Source organism: Scardinius erythrophthalmus (genome assembly GCF_964197995.2).
Source record: "Scardinius erythrophthalmus genome assembly, chromosome: 5".
Lineage (NCBI taxonomy): Eukaryota > Metazoa > Chordata > Actinopteri > Cypriniformes > Leuciscidae > Scardinius > Scardinius erythrophthalmus.
The window spans coordinates 15,991,422-16,018,479 of NC_138225.1; the positions used below are offsets into that span (position 1 = coordinate 15,991,422).

The 27,058-nt window shown below is 38.5% G+C and overlaps 1 protein-coding gene across 3 annotated transcripts in view; it reads right to left on the minus strand.

The window, feature by feature from the left end:
- Window positions 1-27,058, minus strand: part of osbp2b (oxysterol binding protein 2b) — a 71,224-nt gene that overhangs the window by 33,188 nt on the left and 10,978 nt on the right. For 2 of the 3 annotated variants that reach the window (XM_081366467.1, XM_081366465.1), the window contains 2 exons: window positions 25,225-25,433; window positions 24,783-24,824 (listed from right to left, as the gene is read on the minus strand). In XM_081366467.1, the coding sequence (XP_081222593.1) occupies window positions 24,783-24,824; window positions 25,225-25,433 (251 nt within the window). The remainder of the gene's footprint in view (window positions 1-24,782; window positions 24,825-25,224; window positions 25,434-27,058) is intronic. The other variant, XM_081366466.1, reaches the window with a different exon arrangement.

Consider the following 27,058-nt stretch of genomic DNA (forward strand, 5'->3'; position numbering starts at 1 on the left):
GGGTAAGTCACTAGTGCACCTCTTAAGGCCAGGGGAGTGAGGTTTACATGCACAGCGGCTACTAGCTTGCTTCTGTTACACCAACACTGCTGTCATTAAATACAAATTTTACAAATTTATTATCACAAGTGCTTAACACAACTAACATTACTTTGTGTAAAAGCAACAACAACAACAACAACAACAAAACGTTTAAATTAGAAACCTCAAATTCTCATTACAAACTGCTGAGAGGACGTCACTCTGTTCAGCCTCAGCAGGGCTCTGTGTCCGCTGCAGTGCTCTGACCGTTTAAAGCAGGGCAAGGTCACTGATGTGTTGAAACAACCACACACACACACACACACACACACACACACACACACACACACACACACACACACACACACACACACACCAGAAGAGTCGTGTGCCACTGTGCAATACACAATTACTTCTGCTGAACCACAAAGTCACCTTCAGTAATGTGTGTGTGAACACGTATGGAATCCACCAGGCTCAATTCAAATGATCTACACTGACAAATACAACACAACATGGATGCCAGTGCACACGCCAAATACATGCTCTCTCTCTCTCACACACATGCACACACACACAATATATATATATATATATATATATATATATATATATATATATATATATATATATATATATATATATATCCAATCCATTATAATTGAAGACTTCTGACATGTAAAAGTGTTTGTGCCTGCTCATAGCAATTTAAAACCCTCATAAACCCAAGATAGATTTTATTTCATGCTGAAATCGAGGAGACTTTTTCACCTTCCTCCTACGCAGCCGTTTCAGACCAGCACTTACCAGCACTGAGTTTCTGTGCTGAAGGCCATCAGCGACAATGACTCAGCCTGGTAATTGGCAACAGAAATAAAGAGTGTACTAGATCACTGATTCTCAAAGTGTGGCTCCCTCTAGTGGTACGCAGAGGAATCACTGAATTTCGCATGTACGATCACACTGGTGTGATCAGTCTTGGCTGGTCCCTGGAGTGTACGATCAAACTGGTGTGAACAGTCTTGGCTGGTCCCTGGAGTGTACGATCACGCTGGTGTGATCAGTCTTGGCTGGTCCCTGGAGTGTACGATCATGCTGGTGTGATCAGTCTTGGCTGGTCCCTGGAGTGTACGATCACGCTGGTGTGATCAGTCTTGGCTGGTCCCTGGAGTGTACGATCACGCTGGTGTGATCAGTCTTGGCTGGTCCCTGGAGTGGCTGGTCCCTGGATTGTACGATCACACTGGTGTGATCAGTCTTGGCTGGTCCCTGGAGTGTCTGATCACACTGGTGTGATCAGTCTTGGCTGGTCCCTGGATTGTACGATCACACTGGTGTGATCAGTCTTGGCTGGTCCCTGGAGTGTCTGATCACACTGGTGTGAACAGTCTTGGCTGGTCCCTGGATTGTACGATCACACTGGTGTGATCAGTCTTGGCTGGTCCCTGGATTGTACGATCACACTGGTGTGATCAGTCTTGGCTGGTCCCTGGATTGTACGATCACACTGGTGTGATCAGTCTTGGCTGGTCCCTGGAGTGTCTGATCACACTGGTGTGAACAGTCTTGGCTGGTGCCTGGATTGTACGATCACACTGGTGTGATCAGTCTTGGCTGGTCCCTGGATTGTACGATCACACTGGTGTGATCAGTCTTGGCTGGTCGCTGGATTGTACGATCACACTGGTTTGATCAGTCTTGGCTGGTCCCTGGAGTGTACGATCACGCTGGTGTGATCAGTCTTGGCTGGTCCCTGGAGTGTACGATCACACTGGTGTGAGTAGAACGGTCAGTGCATCACATGATCACCAACAAATGTACTTTCGCAGTTGACTGGCGCTGAGCCAGAGACTGACGCGCTCAGCACTGTCATATATCACTATTCAGTGTTTTCAACCTAATAAAGTTTATTATAGGTTTCAGACATTTAAGTTCACATAAGTACTAAAAAATCAATACATTTAGAGTTTGTAAAATACACACTACTGTATGGAAGCGGCAATAATAATCCTTTCCATTATAATTAGACGACACATTTTATTCATGTCAGATACAAATTGTGTAAGTAACTTTAAGGTTTACTCTATTCTTCTCTCAGTTCACCGGCCACTTTCATGTATTTTGGGAGAAGTGGATGAATTCACGTGTTGTAAATTCAACAGATTCGATTCTCTGAACTGCGTCTGCGGCACAAACTAACATGGCGCCCATTGTGCATGTAGCTCAACTAATGCGATTGTTATAAAGGTGTTAAACAACAAAACACTTCCACTTGCACATATTTGACAATTGGAATATCAGATATATCATGCTATAGCTAACAAATTTGTGAATATTTTGAATAAAAAAGTAAATAAAAGCAGATCATCCGTAATTCAGCGCTATTGTGGCTGCGGTGTGTCACATGACAAGCAATGACGCTTCACCATTGAAACACAGTGATAAGTTCTAAATAACGGTCGCCTTGAAAAACGTCTCCGGTTACAATCGTAACCTCGGTTCCCTGAGAGGCGGGAACGAGACATTACGTCACGCTGACGTAATGTTGAAGTTACCGCCTCGAAAGGGAACTCACGGGGGTCAGCCAGAATATTTTAAATGTACATGTAAAAAGGTTAAATATGAATACACAGCCTGTGTTAATTTTTTTTATTAATTACAGTACTTTATTTAACTTAATATTTTAAGTACAGTACAATACATTTTCATAATATAATCTTTAAGTAGGCTACAGTTTTTATATCACTTTTAGGTGCAATACATTTTAAAGGACAAGTTCGGTATTTTACACTTAAAGCCCTGTTTACAGATCGTTTCTGATGAAATAGAACGGTTAAGATTAAATTTTAGACAAATGCTGCTGTCCCGAGAATTTTAGGTTTCTTTCGCTTTCCCCAAAACCTCTAGAATGGGTGTATAGGTGCACTGGAACAGTCCTTCCTAAAACGCATTAAACTTTCGTTTACAAAGATGTGAAACTCACCGAGTGGTCAGGGTTGTTCACTGATATGCTCACACAAAAATCACTGCAAAAGATGCTTTCCAACAGGTTTTATCGTAGTTTTTGTCCAACTCCATTGACTTGTATTGTATGTGATGTGAGGCACGGTATTACTCCGCCGCGGAAACTGAAATGGGGTTGTTTTCTTCTTCTTCTTCTTCTTGTGTTTTTTTTTTACGGCGGATCGCAAACAAATGCCAGTGGTTTGCTTGCAAAGGTGCATTATCGCCACCAACTGGGCTGGAGTGTCTATTATTCAAGCTCTCAACGGAAGAATCTACGGGTGTGAGACGTTTGGAAAAATAGGTCCACAGTTTTACAACGAATGGTAAAACACCTGTTGGAAAGCATCTTTTGCAGCGATTTTTGTGTGAGCATATCAGTGAACACCCCTGACCACTCGGTGAGTTTCACGTCTTTGTAAACTAAAGTTTAATGCGTTTTAGGAAGGATTGTCCCAGTGCACCTATGCAACCAGTCTACTGTGGGCAGGGAAAGCGAAAGAAACCTAAAATTCTCGGGACAGCAGCATTTGTCCAAAATTTAATCTTAACCGTTCTATTTCATCAGAAACGATCTGTAAACAGGGCTTTAAGTGTAAAATACCGAACTTGTCCTTTAATTTAATCGTTAAGTTTTTTTATTTACCTGTATGTAAGCAGCACAGTGCAGTATTAATATTCAAACTTTTTACAATGTTTAAAGTGGCTGGCAATAATAAATATTCTTATTAGAAATAAAACTGCCTCATTTTTCAGCTGTGCATAACTGTAGCTGAATAGTTAGGCCCACTATGCTACTGTATTTTCATATTGGTTATTATGGTGGTACTTGGAGAACCACGTATTTTCTGAGGTGGTACTTGGTGTAAAACGTTTGAGAACCACTGTACTAGATGAAAATAATGAAGGGCAGACAGCAAACCACAGACAGGCCTGTCGCAATTATTACATGATCTCCTGACCCCAATCATTATGCTCAACTTTAGATTCCATCATCAGATGTTTCCATCCAAATAAGCAAATCCGCCAAACTCGAGGACCAATACAAGTATTGTATTTTAAGCTATGGCCTACATAACATATGAAAGTGACCATACAAATGTATTTACATACTTTGTTACCATGCAAAACCAAATAATCACTGAAATAATCTATGTAAAATTTTATATTTTATATATATTTTAAAAAGTGTATTTACAACCCCAAATCCAGAAAAGTTGGGACATTTTGTAAAATGCAATAAAATCAAGAATCTGTGATTTGTTAATTCTATTTAACATTTATTTAATTAACTGACAAAAGTACAAAGAAAAGTTTTTAAAAGTTTTCACTGACCAACTTAAAGGGGTCATATAATGGTACATGCACTTTTACAAGTTGATTGTACTGAAATGTGTGTTGGCAGTGCCTGTACACAACCATCATAAAATGATAAAAATCCATCCAGTGTTTTTTTTTTATCTTCTAATATGTTTCCTCCCATCTCAAATCAAGCGGTTCGATTTTGTGACGTCACAAAATCGACGCCCCTCCCACGATTGTTGATTGACAGCAGCGTTTCAACACAGACCCGCCTTCGCGCCCTCGTGAGCGAGCTGTCAATCATAGCACGCGCCAACGCGCGTTCATTGTTGATAGCTGGAGCACTGAGTAGAATGGCGTCAGTCTAAGCGATTGTGGTGTTCTGTTCTTGGGTGTAATAACGAACACAGCAGTCATTTTGATGTTCCTAAATCCGAACCGCTGAAGACGCAGTGGCTGAGTTTGTTTTCGAAGGGAATATTCCCCACGATCAACGTCAATGCTTTCATGTTTGCGCAAATCATTTCACACTGCTTTACAAACGAGGATCAGTAAAAAGCTGGTTATTTGCTATGAAGCTGCTCCTAAAAAAAGGATCAGTACCAACTATTCGTGTTCCTGCTGCACCTCCAGAAGAACTGAAGTGAGTGTAACGTTTTATTAACCTTTATATTAATCTTTATATTAATCTTTGCAAATCGCTTGCACGCTTCACAATGAATGTGACTATTTTTACACTCAGGTACATTACGGCATGTTTTCTATGTACGACGTTATCAATATAATTCATAATCCCACGTTTATAATGAACGACGCGTTATGATTATTGTGTTATTGTGTAACAAACGGTGTACTCACAGAACAGAGGGGCGGGGTGAGTAAAGCTCATTATCATTTAAAGACACATGCACTGAAACGGCGTGCTGAAAACAGAGCTGTTTTTGACCAGGTAAAATGAGTGTTTTCTTACAATACTAATGAGAATTTTGAATTAAAGTATATTACAAACTTTTAATTTAAACCCTAAAGAATCATATTAGCTTGTACAAAAATGACATTATATAACCCCTTTAAGTGTATTTTGTAAATATAAACAAATTTTGATTTTGATGGCTGCAATACACTCCAAAAAATTGGGGAAAGAGGCGTGTTTACCACGGTGTCATCACATTTCCTTTTAATTACACTTTTGAATCATTTGGGGATTGAGGATACTAATTGTTGCAGTTCTTGCAAGTGGAATTTTTATGCAATCTCGCCTGATGTAAGACATCTGCTCAACAGTCTGTGGTTGTCGTTTTCTGATTCTCCTTTTCATAATGAGCCATACATTTTCAATAAGAGACAGGCACATCCCTTCTATAGTGTAGTAGATGAATGAAGCCTGACATTGCCTTGCTTTCCAGGAAAGATGTCATCTTGATGGCAGTGTGTGTCTCTGTACAATCCCAATATACGCCTCCACGTCAGTGGTACCTTCACACACATACTGCCGTTTGCACTGATGCACCCCTATACCATGACAGATGTTTGCTTTTTGATGAAAGTCTGGATGGTCCCTTTCATCTTTGGGACTGAGAACTCAAATGTCCATTTTTTTCCAAAAAACAAGCTGAAACATGGACTCATCAAAAAACAGCACACATTTCCACAGTCTTCTAGACCATCTGAGATGAGCTCGGGCGCAGAGAACTCGCTGGCATCTCTGCATAGAACTGATGTATAGATTTCTCCTTGCGTAACATAGATTCAAGTTGCATTTCTTGATGCAGCAGACTGTGTTAAGTAAAATTGGTTTTCCCAAGAACTCCAGAGGCAGTATTTAACAGAGTAGCATGACAGTTTCTCATGCAGTGCCATCCGAGGGCTCGAAGGGGACGCACATTCAACAGAGGTCTCCTTGCCCTACACAGCATGAGATTTCTTTGGATTCCCAGAATCTTTTCACAATATTATGCATGGTAGAAGGTGAAAGACCTAAATTCTCTGCAATCTTGCCTTTTGAAATGTGATTTTTGAATTGTTGCAGTCATCAAAATCAAAATTTGTTTATATTTACATAATACACTTAAGTTGGTCAATGAAAACTTTGAAAATATTTTGTTTGCACTTTTGTCAGTTAAATAAAGGTTAAAGAGAATGAACAAATCATAGATTCTTGATTTTATTGCATTTTAAAAAATGTCCCAACTTTTCTGGATTTGGGGTTGTATATTTAATAAAAGAATATATATATATATATACATTTTTTTCCTGCTGGTGCGACAAAATTTTGGGTAAGTTTGCACAACAACGATGTACTAAACACAGAAAGGTTTTTCACAAAAACTTACGTCATCATTTTCACAAATTTGTGGTTTTGTAGTTTACATGGAGATGATAAAGATATTGTTTTCAAAAACTTGCACTTTGAAACCCATTTTCAAAAGTAAAAAAAAAAAAAAATTCAGGCCCCCAAAACACCATTGTCATTGAATGGCCAAGATACATAAAAGTTTACAGTTTTTAGTTAAATGGTGTCGTGTAAACAGCCCCCCAGTAAGAAAGCGTTTTAATTCACTGCAGTATTAACATCGCTGCAAGATCTAGTGACAAGCATTATGAGAAACATTGTGCCATGAACGAACGAGTTATTGAAGGATTTTCAATCCTCAAATCACCAACATTTACAATGGAATATGTAATAACACTAACGGTAACCATGATATTGTGGTAGAAACAGTTACATTATTCATTTCAGGGTTTGTTCAACCTTTTGAGAGTAAAATTCAAGCACTGTTCAACTTGAAGACTTTTAAAGGAGAACTCCGGTCAATTTTAACATTGAGCTCATTTTATTGTACATTTGGAGTGCTGTCAATACAGAGAACAACTACAAAAATCGGTGTTGCCTACACCGAGTTATTCTATTTTTAAAATTTGCACCCTGTTGACTTCAATAGGGCAAGTACTAAACCTGCTTTTAGGCTCTTAACATCCTTGATGTGTCATTACAAGTGCACAGAAAATGTGAGTGATTCCTTCTGAGTGAACACGAGTGGATCTGACTGCAGTAGATGTGAAAGATATGTATAAAAATGATGTTATTTAAGCCAGCGCAAATACCTGTTTACATCCTGTTTTTCGGTTGAAGTCCAAAGTAGTCGATTGCCGAGTTCACGCGCGTGATCATAGGTAACTAAACCTATGCGTGTGAACTCGGCAATCGACTACTTTGGACTTCAACCGAAAAACAGGATGTAAACAGGTATTTTCGCTTGCTTAAATAACATCATTTTTATACATATCTTTCACATCTACTGCAGTCAGATCCACTCGTGTTCACTCAGAAGGAATCACTCACATTTTCTGTGCACTTGTAATGACACATCAAGGATGTTAAGAGCCTAAAAGCAGGTTTAGTACTTGCCCTATTGAAGTCAACAGGGTGCAAATTTTAAAAATAGAATAACTCGGTGTAGGCAACACCGATTTTTGTAGTTGTTCTCTGTATTGACAGCACTCCAAATGTACAAAAAAATTAGCTCAATGTTAAAATTGACCGGAGTTCTCCTTTAAGTGCTTCAAAGCTCTAAATAGTATCCACTTTAAATGTAATTTTTTTAATGCAATGCTGTCACGGTTTTGTTTTGGGGTTTGTTCACTCATGTTTCCTTGTCTGTCATGTGATCCCTTGTAAGTCATGTGATCCTGCCATCCCTTGTCTGATGTGTCATGTTGTCATTGGTTCATTGTTTCATTGTTCACAGGTGTCCCTTGTCTAGTCATTAGTCTTGTGTGTATTTAAGCCCTCATGTTTACCATGTGTCTTTGTCTAGTATTGTTAGCTGTAACCACTGCTTGTAAGGTTTCATGTTTCATGTTTCATGTTTCATGTTTCATGTTTCATGTTTCATGTTTCTGTTATAAATAAACTGCACTTGGGTTCTCTCAACTTGCCTCCAGTGGATACCTTATTACAAATGCCAAAAAACATTAATTGTTCATTCTTCAGAGATTGTCCCCATTTGTAAAACTAAAAGTTTCAAGAAGCAGGAAACCTAACATTTAAATAACAAAAATAAAATAAAAAAGACATTAAATTTGCACTATAACCTGTAGATGACAGAAGAGAAGAACTTATCAGCTTATTAGCAATTTCCTCACCCTAATATTTTTTTTTCACACGTTTTGCTTCTGATTTTATATTAAGACATTATGAAATCACTATTATAAAATACCAAATCCTAAAGAAATAATTTCTTGCCAAAGTTTGGCACTGCTTTGTACTGAAGTATGAAAGAGAAAAAAATCACAAAATCTCATGAAAATCAATCGATTTTCTTTAAAATTGTGACTGAATTACACAGAAAGCAAGTAAAGAGCGATCCTTTTAAAATCACTGAAGCTGTAGGCCAGTTCAGTATGATACTATAGAAGAACAATGGTACATTTAATAAGAGTAGAATATTTAAAGATTTTGCACGTTATTGTTGCTCAGTGGCACCGGTGCTACAGCTCCCAAATCCCCAACCATTACAACTAGCTGAAGAATGACATAAGTCTTCTACTCAAGTACGGCAGACGTGGGATCAAGCTCAAATTATGACCATATATGAGCTGAACAATACTGTAAATTATCTCACAACAGACTGTATTTTAGCAAAAAGATACCAGAGCATCACAGCTGGCTCCGATTGATCAGTAAAGCAGCTTAATACGTCCTGCATAACTACAGATAAAGACTGACGCAGTCAAACTTAAACAGTCACAATGGAATTGCTTTAAAAATGAACAAAAGACAATTCAATTAAAATTATTTGTTTTACAGCTAGACTATATTCTGGTAGAAATGAGAGACAGGAAGTGAGAGAGGTGGATGAGTTCCAGAGGAAATACAGATAATTATGAAAGATGCTAAAAGAGGAGAGTCTATATTTAAAACTCAGCAGAAGGAAGAATCCACAGGAGGACAAAATCCTGAAGCACAAACTCTCAAATAGTACCACACTGATCAATGATAAGAGACTCGTAAGTGATGAGTTGTGTGATCTTGAGCTGAATGAATGGAGCTCTGAAAAATGACTGAAGAAGAACAAATAAAAATCAAAGCTCGTTTCCACCACTGAATAAAAATTTAAAAATGTAATTGCGACTTTTTATCTGAGAAAAAAAGTCAGAATTGTGAGATGTAATTCCATGGTGGAAACAATCTTCCATAAACAAATGTTATGACTACTACCATAATAAGATGATTTCAAAAGAGAGTTCAGGACACTGCATAAAAAAGCACTGTCAAGCACAGATCTGTGGGTGTGTGTGTGTGTGTGTGTGTGTGTGTGTGTGTGTGTGTGTGTGTGTGTGTGTGTGTGTGTGTGTGTGTGTGTGTGTGTGTGTGTGTGTGTGTGTGTGTGTGTGTGTGTGTGTGTGTGTGTGTGTGTGTGTGTGTGTGTGTGTGCGCTAAATATCCGCCAGAGATACACTTCAAATACACTCTCAGAACTATACAGTGATGTGAAAAGTCTAAAAGTGGAAAGTCAAAATCACAGGAACATAATCACAGGTTTAATAACACATTCTGAAGGGGTGTTTATAGGACCCATCTTTAGAGAGAGGATAAGACTTCACAGCCCTATACTCTTCAAATCAAGATCATTGTGAGCAGAGACATGAAATCACATCTTGCAGGTTTTTCATACACTAGTCAAAACTCAAAACTTTGAAGAAACCTGACTGAATGAATATTTCTTTAGACCTTCTAATCTAAACATTTAGGCCTAAATAATTCATATTTAAAATGCGATTTACGTAAATACTTAATATTTAAATACAAGAAAATATATTAAATAAAATAATCAAATCAAAAATTTCTACATTTTCACTTCAGCCTGAGTATTTAACTGAATATTTCTTACGATCTTTAAAACTTGCTGATTTAAAAGCTCATGCCAGAATACTTAATTACTCAATACTTTGAATTAGACATACAAAGATACCTTAATATTTAAATAAAGTTGTATCTAATTAATAAAAATAAAATAAAAAAAAAGTTCTTAAGGAGTCAATAGCTCAGCACCTTCTTAAGTGAATGCTCTTTCACTTAAGCCAGAGACACAAGTCCATCAGTGAGCCAGAGAGCCAATCAGATGCAGGCTTAAAATATGCTGATTGGCCCCTGCTTACAGAGGAATGACACACACACACACACACACACACACACACACACACACACGCGCACACACACACCATGATTCCTCAATTACAGGCTGATACAACATCTCAGACCTAATCCAAAAACGCACCCATGCAATAACAGCAGCCCGCCGATACACAAACAAATAATGACTCATACAGACGCGCACACACACAGACATCTTAAATCCCTGTGAATGTCATAGGAGTCAATATTAATAGAGGAAATAAACCAAGTATTAATCAGCAAGTTCATAGAGAGATACACAGACCACCTGCTACCAGAACACATCATTAGTGAGAAAGCAGGTCTCAGATCACACAGGCACTATAAAGGACTCCTCTTTAGGGGATGGAGTCGCCTCTCCCCTCAGTTCCTTTTACCCTTTTGCCCTGGAGACCCTGGCTGTGATCCAGCTGGCTGTTAGTGGAGCGCCACTGACCTCGCTGGTACACGCAGCGCCAAATGATCCAGAATGCATTAGAAGGCATTAGTGGCACAAAAACACTCAGATGCCTCTTATGTGCTGTATTATTATGATGATAGTTAAACCAAATGACTGGAAAACAGTGTGAGTCTAAAAATAAGGAGATGAGTTACAGCGGTCCAGAGACGATAAGCAGATGCAGATGACATCTCATCTAAAAGAGCCACGAGACACCAATCCAATTACTAAAGCCCAGAACAGACCTGACAGATTATTTACAACCTCAAGTACAAATAAACATGCTGCTTACACACATTCAGCTGAGGTTTTACTGCTTCAGAAGTCCATGTCTTCTTTGAGGCCATCTATTACAATACGTTTAAAATTATTTGAAAAAGAAAATGAACTGAAACTCCCCATGATGTTGTTTCAAATCTGCATGACTTGCTTTCTTTCATTGAACATAAAAGGGGAGTAAAAAAAAAAAAAAAAAGAATATCACGGTTGCTTTTTTTTTTCAGAATAATGAACGTGAAATAGAAATGGGTCTGTCAACTTCAGAAAGTATCATTCGAGTCGTGCATCATATATATTGTAGTCCATTTCAGACCCTTTGCACTGACTAAAAACTTAAATTTCGGTCTGTTCCTCAAACTAATCTATCATGTGACTTGAGAAGACTTGGAATATGATGCATGACTCGAATGATACTTTTTGATATATATAAAGTATTTTAGTATTGAAATACAGCTCAAATAAATTAAAATATAAATATTAGATGGAAAAACTTAAAATTAAAATTATAAATGTTAAGCTGAAATTATTACTATTACTACTAATGTATTACTACTAATAAAAATAAATTTGAGCTAAAAAAAAATCTATATATATATAAAAGACAACAGCACAATCTTAAACTATAAAATTAAATTAAAAAGGTTCCTTTTAGGTGAACTATTGCTTTACCTCTCCATGAATAATGAAGCATTTGAAATATGAACGTATAAAACTGTATTTAGTCATAATATACTGCACATTTTGTATGCTAGTCAATAGAGAAATATGTTTTTGGGTCCAGACGGTACAGTTACAGCATCTGCTAACGGGCCATGCCAACCAGCCAAAACTTGCCCATTTGGGTTTAACAGCAGACCAGCCAGAGAATATTCATTAGTGTGTGAAGAAGCATCTTCACTGAAGAGAGAAATACTATAAACAAAACCACCAGGGCAAAGAGAGATTTTTTTATTTTTATTTAGAAATGCCACTGTTTTTGATCAGATATAGAGACAGCTATTCAAGTCGTCGTCTGCGGCTTGAGACATAATCCACAGGGGCACGAGTTTGAGCGTGGCTGGATCCTGCTGTAATGAAGAGTGGATACGGCTCAAGACGGCCCACCGCAGAGACACAATTTCATATCGCAGCCTTTTCCTTCTGCCAACATTTAATACGCCATATGCTCTGCTCCTCTCTCTTCTCTTACACATATTCCACCCGTCATCCGCATCCAAACGCGGTGTTTGCATAATGAAAGGGTGAGATTTCACTGCTCACTCTTGTTAATTTGGCAAAACAGATCGTTTCTTGGTTTACGCGAGGCCAGCGGGCATGAGCGATCACTGGATTGAGTGTTTGCTGTTCGGGTTGAGAATGGTCCTGTGGGGAGAGGCGGCTAGACACTGTTTCTGTGGGCTGTGATGTTACAGAACTGTCCATCTGCTCCATACACTTCTCCCCCCGCAACTCGGTTTGTCACTTTACCCCACCACTCTTGCTATACTTCACACCAGGGAGCGTTTAATAGAGAAATAGCTTCTATAAATAGAGCCAAATACGGTAGTTGGCGGAAGTCGCCCCGGGTTATATGTGCATTTGTGTGCAAGTGTAAATATGAGAGAAACAGTGTGGGCAGGGATTTCTGGGTGATTCTAAATGTCTAGACTATTCTACATGTAGGAGGACTCTAGTGCTTTTAGGATAGTCTGAAAAGGGCAGAGGCAACAACATGAAGAGAGGAAAGATCACAGAGGACATCTGTGCCAACTGCTCGACCATGTGGAGAGAGGAGGAAGAATTACACCAAACCAGCATTAACTAAATAGCAAGGGAGTAGAACAGACCAAAAAGCTCTGCAGTAAAATAATGTCACGGACCATACGATAAAGAAATGCATTGCTAAGAGAGATATTGATGGGAGAGATCAGGGGAACATAAGTGAAGACATCATGGCGGTGTTTCCTTCAATTTTCCTTTAGGATTTTTAAAAATACACTTCAATTCAAAATCTCAGGATAAGTAAGATTTTTCCTGTTTTTGAAAGAGGTCACCAAGGCTGCAATTATTTGACCAAAATGCAGTAAAACAGTAATATTGTGAAATATTATTGCAATTTAAAATAACTTTCTGTTTTAAAATATTTAAAATATAATTTATCCCTGTCATGACAAAGCTGTATTTTCAGCATCATTACTCCAGTCTTCAGAGTCACATGATTCTAATATGCTGATTTTCTGCTCAAGAAACATTTCTTAGTATGGTTGTTCTGCTTAATGCGGTAACACTGATATGGTGTCTTTTTCAGGATTTCAGGATCAAGAAAAAGTTTAATGCAACATTGCTGAATCAAAATATTGAATTCTTTTTTTTTTTAAAGGAAGGGGAAAAACATAGTGATCCCAAACTTTTAAACAGTAGTGCATATAATGTCTTATAAACATCTAGTCAGATGTTTCTCAAATCAAACACTGACAAAATGGAAATAATGCTATAGTTTGCCCATATGTTTCTTCTCACGCAGATCAATCAAACAACACAGCATCTGTTTGTCAGTAGATAATAGTGCAGGTTTTGCTTGCATTTTACACTGTAATTTTTCTGGAACAGAAAATGGTCAGAGATGAAGTTGAGTGGGCGATCATGTTGAATATTGCCACCCTGTCTCGCCTAAGACCAGAGAGAAGAATACTACTTAATATAATAACCTTTAATGTTTTTAATGACTAGTAAGGGGATGATTCAGAGTGTAAAAAATCTCGAATGGCTTACTGCAAACATATCTTCAGCAAACTGGAAAAGGAATCGCAATCAGTGATTTTAAAGTTGCAGACAGCAGAGATAATCACAGATCTTGGGAGGCTGAGATGAAAGCAGTGTTATTTTAGTTCTGTCAGGAGGACCACTATCGCCATTCGCCAAATACGATTGACTATTAGCTTATAGTTTGGATTGGCGGAATGGTTCTGTTCTGGGCGAGAACTCCCTGCGCATCCATGCAGCCTAACATGGATAAGAGCGGGGAGAGCAGCAATATCCCCCTTAGGGTAAACAGAACAGAACCAACAAGAATGTATGCAGATAACATTAATGTCAATGTTTTAATATACAACATAATTCGAGAATTTAGTCTGATTCAAGGGGAATCAGAATGTCAAATCCTGACTGGGCGAGAGGAGGAGCTGGGGATGGAGGAGGGTAATTAGCTCATGAGAAATGCGATAGCTGCTGATAATACCGAAGGATATATACAGTATATGAATACAGTGACCGGCGTTGTATTCCTATAGGTTAGACGTGGATCAGCTGAGAGTCAGCTGACGCGAGCTTGACTAACGTGACCTGCCAGAACTGACGCTATGCTTAATAATTATTTATATACTATTATAATATTTTGAATTAGCTTTTATTTTTTAATGGTTTAGTTTTTAACTATTTAGGTTTATTTCAGTTTGAGTTTTACCAATTGTAGTACTTCAACTTAGGCTAATTTAAATGAACGAACACTAGTTATGACTGACACAAAGAGACTTATACAAGACACAATGGATAGATTTGCCACCTCAACCTCACAAGAGAGTTCACAAGAGAAAGGGAGAGAAAGGAGAAAAAAAGAGGATGAGGAAGAAAAAAGGTAACCAAGGAAGAGAAAGAGCAGGCAGAAAATGAGACAGACGAGGAGAGACAGAGTGACAAAAAGCGAGAGAAAGAAAGGAAGTCCACAAGAGAAAGCGTGCTAATCCCATCTGAGACTGTAGTCTGGGAGTGAATGACCAGACGGCTGGACAAATAAACAGCATGAGGATTTACGTCTCACACTGTAACATCACCAAAGCATGTCTCTCCTTCTTTCTCCCTTCTTTTTCCTTGTTTCCAGCCAGTTTCATAATCAATTACGACTGTTGTAGAAACCAGGCTGAGTGTGTATCCAAGCATACAGAGTCTCTCAACTGTACAGTGAGTCTCCCTGTGGGCTAAAACACACACACAAACACACACACACACACACACACACACACACACACACACACACACACACACACACACACACACACACACACACACACACACACAAATGCACAAACGAAGCAATAGGCAAAGACTAATAAACAGCCACAACGCAGTTAAAATCCTAAACATGAAAAAAATGGAGATTAGGACCCATATACATGGTTTTCATCCCTCTCTCATGCACATACAAACCACATGCAAATCACACTGTAATGCCCAACGGACAGACAATAAAAAAGGAAGGAGCGATGGATAGCGTGAGGAGAGATGGATGGAGGTATGAGGAAGAGAGCGAGATACACCATCTGTCAGCATGTAGTAAATCAGGTCAGGCTGGATTGTGTGAGATTATAAAACGCACACAGAGTCATAGCACAGCGGTGAGACATATAACACACACCACACAAATAACACACACGCACTCAACCGCCATTTACAAACAACGCGCACGCAACAGAAACTTATCCATATATGAATAAACTTGCCGTTAAAAACACAAAAAACAATCGCACTTAACAAAAACTACTGAATCACAGGAGGCAAATTCTTCACATATCTTGAAATATATTTAATTAAATATATAAATATTTTAATTAATGACATAGATATATCCAATGCAAAGTGGATCTGACAATCTAACTAGACACAACCAACTCAAGCAATCCGAAACACAATCCTGAGCTTTTATCAACTGGACTGGACACATGCTATGATATTACTTACAGGAGAGAGCCCTTTCCCTCCTTCTCTCTGCTGGAGAAGAGATTCACTCCTCAGTTAAGAATCCAGTTGAAGCTAAAGGAAAGAAATAAGAGCGTGCGAGAGAGAGAGAGAGAGAGAGAGAGAGAGAGAGAGAGAGAGAGAGAGAGAGAGAGAGAGAGAGAGAGAGAGAGAGAGAGAGAGAGAGAGAGAGAGAGAGAGAGAGAGAGAGAGAGAGTGAGAGAGAGAGAGAACTAGCTTGTCTATGAGCTCATCTTCATAAAAAAAGAAGAGGTCACTTCTGTCGGATCTCTGCTCTGGTCTATACTCCGAGAAAATGAATGAGCTTACTGAGAAAAAGGAGGGGTAGAACGACTGGGAGGGGAAGAGCAGCCAGTAAGATAGGTGGGAAAATAAGAGCAAGGAGAAAGAGAGAGAGAGAGAGAGAGAGAATACCTCTCCACAAAATAAAGTCTGATTATAAATTGGCACCATACCTGACCAATATTAGTAATTATGGTCAGAGAAAGCTCATGACAAGGTACATGTCAACACAAGCAGAGCTGGAGAGCCAGAGAGCTCAGACTGTGTTCACACTGCTCTGATGGAGTCGTAGAGGACGAGGTGCACTTCCTCATCCTCACTGATATAAAACATCAGAGACACTTATCTCACACAAATAGCACAGATTTTACCTCAATTTCAACAATTGAGCCTCATAAACAAACTGTCTTATATTTTGAAAGAGAAAGAAGAATGTATGCACCTGGCAGCGCAGTATGTGTCTTCCTGCCATCATATGAGGGACAAGGGCTGAACTCTCTTTTCCCTTTAAACTACTCTCTGTACTTATTTTAAATTTGTATTTATTTATTTATTTTTATTGTGATATATTTATGTATAATATGGATAGTTTTTTCCCCTTTTATTTATCTATATGTTTGTATATGTCTACTGCTTTGGCAATATTGTGCTATTTTACACAGTGATGCCAGTAAAGCTCATTTGAAATTGAAATCGAAAACCAGGGAAACCATCACCAATTAATCACTGACACTTTGCTCAAAGAACATTCTTCAGCACCACGGACAGAGGAACGGAGAGCGATAATGAGAGAGCGAGAGTGAAATATGAAGGGCTAAATGAGAACGTGATGTCCACATGTCGGGTTTGAAATGGTGACAGGGACACGAGACGCTGCTTTCTTGCCTTGTGATGTGCCATTTGAGGAATGCTGGGTAATGACTGCACATACCAGAACTGATCATTCAGCTACACTCTCTCTGAGTGTGACAGACAGGAAGCTGAAAAACCACATGCATGTCTGCATACCTTCATTAGACTCTAAACAAGCCCAATGTCATGCTGTTAAACAGCTCAAACTGAAAACAGAAGGAGAGCACAAGGAAGAAACGAAAACAGATGCTGACTAAAAACAGAAGTGGATTAAAGGCCAATAAGCATTTTGTAGTGTCAGAAGCCACATTGCTAATGTGAGAACTGACTAAATTTAATCAGTTTACCTGAACAAATCCACACAAAAGTGCAGTCTGTTCCCAAAGTATTAGTGTTCCAGAAAAATTACAATGTAAAATGCAAGCAAAACCTGCACTATTATCTACTGACAAACAGATGCTGTGTTTGATTGATCTGCGTGAGAAGAAACATATGGGCAAACTATAGCGTTATTTCCATTTTGTCAGTGTTTGATTTGAGTATTAGTGAAAAGAACTTTTGGACTTCTCACATTTTATAACTGTGCTAAACTCACCACAATGCCAGGGTGTTGCCATGTGGTTGCTAAGGTGTTCTGGATGGTTGCTAGGTGTTTTTTTACTGGCCCAAGTCAAAAGAGAGCAATCCTGGGCTGCATTGAAAATCACAAACTATCTTGAGTAGGTACTTTGCGACCACTAAAAAGTACATTCTATATACAGTAGAATGAGTGTGTGTTGTATGACTCTAATCTGGACGTACTACATTTGTCATGTTGCCCTTATCACGTGATCACCAAATCCTCTCCTGTGGTCTCAAGGGATAGTAAAGTGTCCAATGAATGCACACTTCAGAAACTCACCGGACGTTGAATACGGCCATACTTCTTTTGTCACATGCTATTTTTCGACTATATAGGGAAGTATGTGATTGAATGCAGCCCAAGTCTTTATTTCTAGTCTTTAGGTATGGGTAAGTGTTCGAAAAGTAACACACATCTCCTTAATTCACACAATCTGATGGCATAGTTCATTTCAGTAGCAGGGTGGAGGAGATGTGCGCCACATTTCTAACATGCTATGTGAGCAATAATAATAGGGATGCTTGCCCACTAAAGACCCACTAACTAAAATATCGAATACAGGGATGGGCAATTCAAATACCAGAGGATTCAAGTAAGCTTGTTTAAGGATAAAGCTACTCTGCAGGACTGGAATTGCCCACCCCTGGTGTAATAACTATGCTGTCAGTAGTGGTCAGGGATGGCCTGCCACCTGCTGGCTTTATGATTAAATTACACTATAAACTGCATGTGTTTACATGAACCAGGTGATGAACAGGTTTAGTGGGTGATCATTTATTAATCTGGCAGATGCTTGTATCCGGAGAAACCTAGTGCCTTCAAGCTACACGTTCTACGTGTTCTATGGGGATTAAACACATGACCTTGGTGTTGGCGAATCTGTGTTTCAGTCTATGCAGGATCTCACCATGACACCCACTCCCACCATCCTGACAACCAGACACTGGAGCACAGGGATCAGCCGCTGTCAGAGTGACTCAGACAATGCATGAAAACAAACAGGGTGAGGTGGGTCTGCTGGGACACTGAGGCAGAAAAATCGTGACAGACAGGTGGGGGTCGCAGACAAAAATACCGGTTCAAAAATAGATACTGTTATGAGCGGGCTTTTAGAGCTCATGGTGCTGATCTAAAAGCTTGAGATCAATGATGTGTGAGTCTGACCCACTTCTCTGTCTCTCACTTCCTTCAGGAAATCACTCTCTAACATCATCGTCTTTCAGCACAGCTCAGACTGACAAAGACAACCAGATTTTTCAAACCTTGTCTAGACCAAATCACGCTTCGTCGCTGATAAATAAAGCCAAAATGGAGAAGCCATGTGTGACAAACTAAGTACACCCTATGATTTAATTGCTTGTAGAACCACCTTTAGCAGCAATACATTGAAGTAATTGTTTTCTTATGACTTTATCAGTTTCTCACATCATTGTGGGGGAATTTTGGCCCACTATCTTAACAACATTGCTTCAGTTCATTGAAGTTTGTGGGCATCTGTTTATACACAGCTCTCTTAAAGGTGAGGTAAGCGGTATTTCAAAAACACTGTTGGACAATGTTGATATTTGAAATCAACCCAAACAAACACATCTCTCTCTTCATTGCTCCGCCTCCAATCCTAACCGCCCTGCTCCGAGTCGGTCTCGAACCCCGAGAACCGGCATGTCAGGCGAATGCACGATCAATGACGCTAAGAACCCGTTCTCAATGACACTTAAACCCGGTGTTACTCACGTGTGGAGCGAATCAAAGCAACCTCCGAGTCTGTTTTCAGGCCTTACCGCTTAGCTCTTTCTAGCGCTGGAAAGCTTTTCTTAAAGCTCAGTCATAACCCTTCATTTTCCAGTGATTTCTTATGAGTTTTTCTCTTTTGAACTGTGTCTCATCTCTATTTCTGCAGTCTTTCTTCAAATCTCCCTCTTGCTTGTTCTCTCTCCTCCACCGTCATACGCCCCCTAATGCTGATTGGCTACACACATTTGTTGTTGTTTGTTTGTGTGTCAGTCCCACTAACTTCCAAACAGCGTTTTTCAAATACTGCTTACCCCACCTTTAAGTTCCTGCCATTGCATTTCAGTCAGGTAGAGGTCTGGACTTTGACTGGGCCATTGCAACACCTTGATTCTTTTCTTTTTCAGCCATTCTGTTGTTGATTTGCTGATGTTCTTGTGACCATTGTCTTGTTGCATGAACCAATTTTGGCCAAGCTTTAGGTGTCGTACAGATGTCTTCATATCTGACTCTAGAATACTTTGATATTCATTGGAGTTCATGGTCGACTCAGTGACTGCAAGGTGCCCAGGGGTCCTGTGGCTGCAAAACAAGCCCAAAGCATCACCCCTTCACCCCTTGTTTGACAGTTGGTATGAGGTGTTTGTGCTAATATGCCGTGTTTGGTTTACACAAAAGTTGCGCTGTGCGTTATGACCAAATCTCTCCACTTTGTTCTCGTCTGTCCAAAGGACATTGTTCCAGAGTTTGTGTGGTTTGTTCAGATGCAACAAACCAAAGCCATGCTGCCATTTTCTTTTTAGCGAGAAGAAGCTTTCTCCTGGTAACCTTCCAAACAGTACTTGTCCAGTCTTTTTCTAATTGTACTGTAATGAACTTTAACATTTAACATGCTAACTGAGGCCTGAGTCTGAGATGTAGTTCTCAGGTTTTTTTGCAGTTGGGACGTCTACTCTTGGGAAGAAAGGCAACTGTCTTGAATGTTTTCCACTTGTGAATAATCTTCCTCACTGTAGAATGATGGACTTCAAATTGTTTGGAAATGGACTTGTAACCCTTCCTAGATTGACGAGCAGCAACAATGGCTTCTCTGAGATCATTTCTGAGCACCTGACTGCTACTTACCCTCTTAATTCCTATGGAAGCAGTAAAGGTGTACTTTGTTTGTCACTTCTCCATGTTGGCCTATTTTGTGTTAAATAAACCATGACACAGTGTAATGTTTCAAGTTTTGTTGATCATCTGAGGTTGTATTTACCTTAAATTAAGACCTGCCAAGGACCACATGATTTTGTATTATGTCCTGTATTAAACCATATAATTCAAAAGGGTGTACTTTCTTTTTCACATGACTGTATATGACTGTATATAAAGTAGTCAACATCTAAAGTGGATTAAAATCGTTCATCAAATTTATACATGAATTTTGAACAACACTGTTTTTGTCTTAGGACAACTTAAATGAACTTTTTTGATCCACTTCAAATGTTGTCTACTGTATATATATGTATAAATAGCGTGGTAAAGTGATGTCCTGCCTGGGAAAATTTACATATTAAACACATTACACATTACATATTACATAATTATAAAGAGACACTTTATTTAAATATTATTAAAATAATTTTGTTTTAAAAGAATTAAATTGTAAATTGTGCAAAGCAATTAAACATGCCAAATTGTGCAGACATAATTTTGGGGCAGGCTGTTTAGTTTTTGGGGTCTTTGGGGTCAGTATTAATACTTTTAATCAGCAGCGATCAAAAGTGATAGTAAAGATATTTATATTGTTACAATGATTCTACTTCAAATAAACGTGGTTCTTTTGAACTTTCTGTTTCAATTATTTCAAATTGCTTACACACAATTTCTGAAACCATGGCTTCTTTTCTCTTCAAAAGCAAACACTTCATTCAAAACTATTTTACTAACTTCTAAAAATTGTGTTTCTGCATAGTAACTCTACATACATATGATTAGCCATATACACACCAAACTACACACGGATATGACAAATGTGAAACACTACTATCTTGTGTCTTCAGTGTGCACAGCAGTTTGACATAGTATTCACACTAACATGTACTGTATGTGCACAAATACACTCAGATATAAAGTATGTATGCACAATTGTAGCGCAATTGATGAACTACAGTCATTGAACTGAACCGAATCAACACTGAACTGACTTGAGCTGAATAATGACACTATTGGCTGTTAAAACTGCTTTAGAGCAGAATTTGAATTGGTTACTATGAAGCTGCTTTGAAGCAATTGGTATTGTATAAAGCACTATTGAAATAAAAGTGACTTCACTTGTATGCATATTCGGTATACAGTATATTATATAACAAATTATTTTACAAATATACAAAATAAACCAAAATGCAATTTGTTTCTCAAAATTCGATTTAGGTATATTTACACTAAAAACAGAAATGCAAGGGAGTACATTTTTTTACTGTTTTCACACATGATCACTGGTAAATGAGTGTGACATTTAAATGGCAGTGTTTTCCAATTGAAACACAAGAGCTGTTAGTTTTGAATGATGGGTCTAATGTAGTGAACTGTGCAGTTTTCAGACTTGGTCTGAATATTATGCAGCCTATATGAGTGAATGGTTTCACTGAGTAGGCCTCAAGTAGCACCACTTTTAGTGTGCAAGCCATTTTAAAAAACTGTAATCAAAAAATCTTGACAAAAACAGTTTCCACAAAATATTTAGCAGCACAACTGTTTTCAACATTGACATTCAATAAGAAATGTTTCATGCAAGAAATATGGGAAATATGGAAAAAAGAAATATGCAAGAAACAAGTAATAAAAACTCGGTGAGTGTTTTAGCGCAATTTTCTCACCTCATGGGATCACAACACTAAGAGATAGTAAATCTTTTCCTGGATTTTTTTTGTGCGTTCCAGAGATTAGACCTTCCTTAACATAATGCCGAAAATCCGAAGTCTCTAGGTGGTCTGGTTGAGGAGTAGATAGAAGTGCAAGATTGGTGCGCACAGACGCACAGAACAGAAATCATGAGTTAACAAGCGCAATTTCCGGGGGAAAATTGCGCTGAAAATACTAGTCAGAAAAATACTAGTCAAATGCAAGAAATATGCCCATGGGCACTAAAGCAGCATATTAGAATGTTTTTTAAAGGATCATGTAACACTGAATACTGGAATAACTGGACTTTCCATCACACTAATTTTGTAATTTATTATGGATTTTGCAAGCTATATGATCTATATATAGTCTTAAATGAAAGGGTCCAAATTTTATTGTGAGTACTTCTCCAAATGTAACTGGCAAAGTAAGTGGAACCTGGGGAGGTTTCAGGGTGATTTTACTGACCTTGACTATTTGTTCTTTTGAACATGATTTATTACTGACTTATTAGTGTTCATGCTAATACATGGCACACAGAAAATGGGCATGAATCATTATTGTTTGAGATTTTTGGACTGACCACAAACACAAAAGACACCATCAGCATTCAGTCTGTCATTCTTACTGACACACATAATGCTCACATAGACAGAATACACAGAATGCCAGAGCACCGCAAAAATAGAAAGCTTGAGTTTGTTTGTGTGTGAGAGGAAAGAGTGGGCAGCGTCTGGAATGGAATGAAGAGAGGGGGCTGGAGCAAAGCCAGTGTTTCATATGGACGAGAGTCTGACATACAAGGGAGATTAGAGAGGAAAAATTAAAAAAGAGCTCTGTTGTCATGTGAGCGCGGGCTAGGTTCTCATGAGAACTGAAATCACGTGCCAAAATGAGCACTCCTGTCCCCTTGTGGTGAACCTGTTAAAAGCAGAAGACTTCTTTTCCCCCGTTTTATCCCACTTATAGCAAAATATCTTAACGTTAAAAAAATCTTATGAATATGAAAAATAAAAAATATGCTTTATAAAAATATTTGTATTTTATTTTATGTCAGATATAAATGAAGTACATGTATAGTAAACATCTGCAGCGGCGAGATCATAAAACACACGTTCTAATCAAAAGCAGAAGCCATCTGCTTCAGGAGCTCAATGACAGCTGTGTATGTCACAGGAGATGAGCGTATCAGGTCTCAAATATAGGACAGCGCTGTAACATGGCGAACGTGCTGACCTGCTCTGACCCCCGAGTACTGCCAAAAAACTAACACAACACACTGAGTGATTCCTACTGTCTTGTATGATAACATTTAGAGCTTGTGTTTATCTGTAAACACATGCAGCAAAAGCTTTACTATAGGAAATAACGGCTAAATAATGACTTCGTGTGAAAATGAAAATCATGCTCCATGCAGTACCATCTCATCTAGCCTGGTTCAGCACTCGGTTAATGAGAAGTATGAACAGATCTAATTTTTTCAGATCTTGTGATTCAAGCAAGAGACTATTACCACCCATTCGACAGCTCAGTGTTCAGGTCAAATACATCTTTAGGCAAAAGAGAGATTTGACCTATCTGAAGCAAAGCAATGACCCACAAAAATATTTTTTTCTATGTACATTACTGAAATGCACTTTCTGTAAAGCTGCTTTGAAACAATATGTTTTGTGAAAAGCGCTATACAAATACATTTGAATTAAATAAGATACCACAAACTAAACAATCCACGAAAACAACTTCTTTGACCCACTCCAGTCCAAATGCAATCATTTCAGGTCTCAACAATAAGGATTGCCTGAACAGCATGATCATTTCACACCAGCTGACAGAGCTGTCTATTGTCTCATCAGGCCAGTGCTGGATTCTCACTAAGTCTAATATTCAAATTTAAATATTTGGTTTTCTATGATATATTGACCATTGACCAATTTTTTTTTTTTTTTTATTGACAGTACTGTTGTTGTCATATTATTATTGCATTTATTGTTTGACAAGGCTTTTTGTTTTGTTTTTATGAAAATCAATAAATTAAATAATTTTTTTTTTTCAGAAATAGTGTGTTATAGCTTGTGATTACCAGTTCTTATTACTTAAAATGAAATCATTTAATTACATTCATTTCCTTACATCTTATATTATTAATTCAAAGATTGATTATATAATTACATTGACTTAAAAACTACAGTACTTGTAAACAAAACTTTATTTTGCTTTTAGTTAATTAAATAATTAAAAATAAAAATACAAAGATTGTGGTGGGGCCAGTGAAATCCATTGGCAGGGCAAGTACAAATTTGATCTACTGACCCAGCTGGGCCAATAGAAGGAAAAGAAAATCCTTGTTGTTGAGCCCTACATTTGTTCTGCAAGCAAACACCCTTTTTTTACTCTGAACTACACAGCAACCCTGTAAACATGATGCAAAGCTTCTGTAAGAAGCCCGTTCACCTTACCAGACTGATAACAGTGTGTTAGCGGGGCTGTGTGGCCATTGTCTAAAAGCACAAACATTTTCCACTCAAACCCTTTATACAGCAACTCAATTAGCACAATCGGTCAGTTCAGAGCAGATAGAAGCTTACTGTCTAAAAACATGGAACCAAAAGAACATTTCTGTACTGTTTCAGTTACACAGTAACACACTTTCAACCACATGACAAGATGCCATGTTGTCAATATGGTCAGTGAGTGTCCTGATTTGCAACTTTAGCAACTGTAATATGACCTGTTGATGCTAGGAACCTTTATGCGATATGTTGATTATAGCTGAATCATTAAATCATATAGCATGTCCCACTTTATTTAAGGGATAATAATCATTTAAAAGCCCATTCCATTTCAGCTGAAAAATATGAACTCAAAAAACTCAAACTGTGTTGATTAGAGTCTTGTTACCGGACTGATCGTTCATCATTCGGATGGCTTTGGCCTTAGCCAGCTCCAGTGCTGTGACCCATCTCTGCCTCTCCACCTCTGTGCTGGCTTTCAGATGATAAGTGCGCCCCCCGCTGCTCAGAACAATGTTGCAGGCGTCTTCTGTGTCGATGTGCGCCGTGGCCAGGTTGATGGTGCCGCGACACGTATGGGCCATCTCCGCCTGCGTCCTACCATGGAGCGACCAAAACGTGGAGGGGAGACAGGAAATCAGAGGAAGGTGTTAGTGCATGACGGGGAAAAAAAGACACGCGAGAGAAAAAAATAAAGGACAAAGGACAACAAGAAGAAGCACAACATTGTTAAATCATTAATACAAATTTCCAGTTTGGCTAAATGAAGCTGCATTACTTTTTAAGCATATACTGTACGTGTGTAGGACAGCATACTGTGAATGAAATCACATGTACGTACATTGATTGACGTAATGTAAATCAACATAGATCAGACGTGTGTAAGAGAGAGAAACGCTGAGCACCCATGAGCGTTACGTTACTATACACAGCTGCATACTGAGCGGGCAGAGAATGGAGGTTAGCGGCTATTGTGTGTCAGCTGGCCAAACAACAACACTCAAACAATCCAGCCAGTGTCAAAGAGAGAGAGAGAGAGAGAGAGAGAGAGAGAGAGAGAGAGAGAGAGAGAGAGAGAGAGAGAGAGAGAGAGAGAGAGAGAGAGAGAGAGAGAGAGAGAGAGAGAGAGAGAGAGAGAACAGAGCGTGATGTAAACCCTGATTGAGAGATCAGGAAGAGAACTTACAGTCCCATTATCAAACCACAAAAAAACTACTGAGGCATATCCTTATGGAAACACAACATTCCTCAAACAAGCAAAAGAGAAAAGCAGCACAGTATGATAAATGCAGAACTAGCTTTGTTCACTCTGTTCTCTACAACATCCCTGACCTCAAAGGCTTCATAAAAATCTCCATTAGTGAGAGACTGATGCATCACTCAGGAAGATCAATCAACAACATGCCATTCGAAGATTATTGGCAAATGCAAGAGTTTTGATTACAGAATTCATTTTATTCCTGTTTTTAATTTATTAATAAACGAGAGTAAAAGACTAGTAGACAAATAAGATTCAGTTCATTTAAACAGACAAATAGAAGTACAGTAAAATTATTCTCTCTATAAATATGAGCTCTAAAAAAATGACATGTATAATAATTAACAAGAATGTAACAGAAACATTGTTAGACATCATATCAACAACCCTAACATTTTGGAATAAAGACAGAGAATGATAGATAATGAACTATAGAGTGGTAAAACAACTCAAAGCTAGACAGAACGATAGAGTGAACGATAGGTAGTATAGATAGAACAATAGATAGAATGATATACTGAACGATAGGTAAAACAATAGATAGACAGATAGACAAAAAGACAGACAGACAGACGGTGAAATGTCTGGTTGAGGGTGTCTGGTCTTAGTGAAATATCTCAGGCCTGAAAGGATCCGAGAGCCTCTTGTGAGTCTGTCAGGCCATTCTGAGGAACTCTAATTTAACCAAGCCTTAGAGGCCTAACAAAAGCTTAAAGCCTCACAATACACAGTTAAAGAAAGACCGAGATTACGAAACACTGATGAGAAGCAGAAAGGTGGGGAGACACACAGAGAGCAAAAAGAGCAAGTCTGTCTCTGTGTGAGTGAGTGAGTGAGTGAGTGTGTGTGTGTGCGTGTGCGTGTGTAATGTAAAAATGCAGGGTTAAAAATTAGGGGTAGGGTCAGTGTAAGGAGATAGAATATACAGTTTGTACAGTATAAAAACCATTAAGTCTATGGAGAG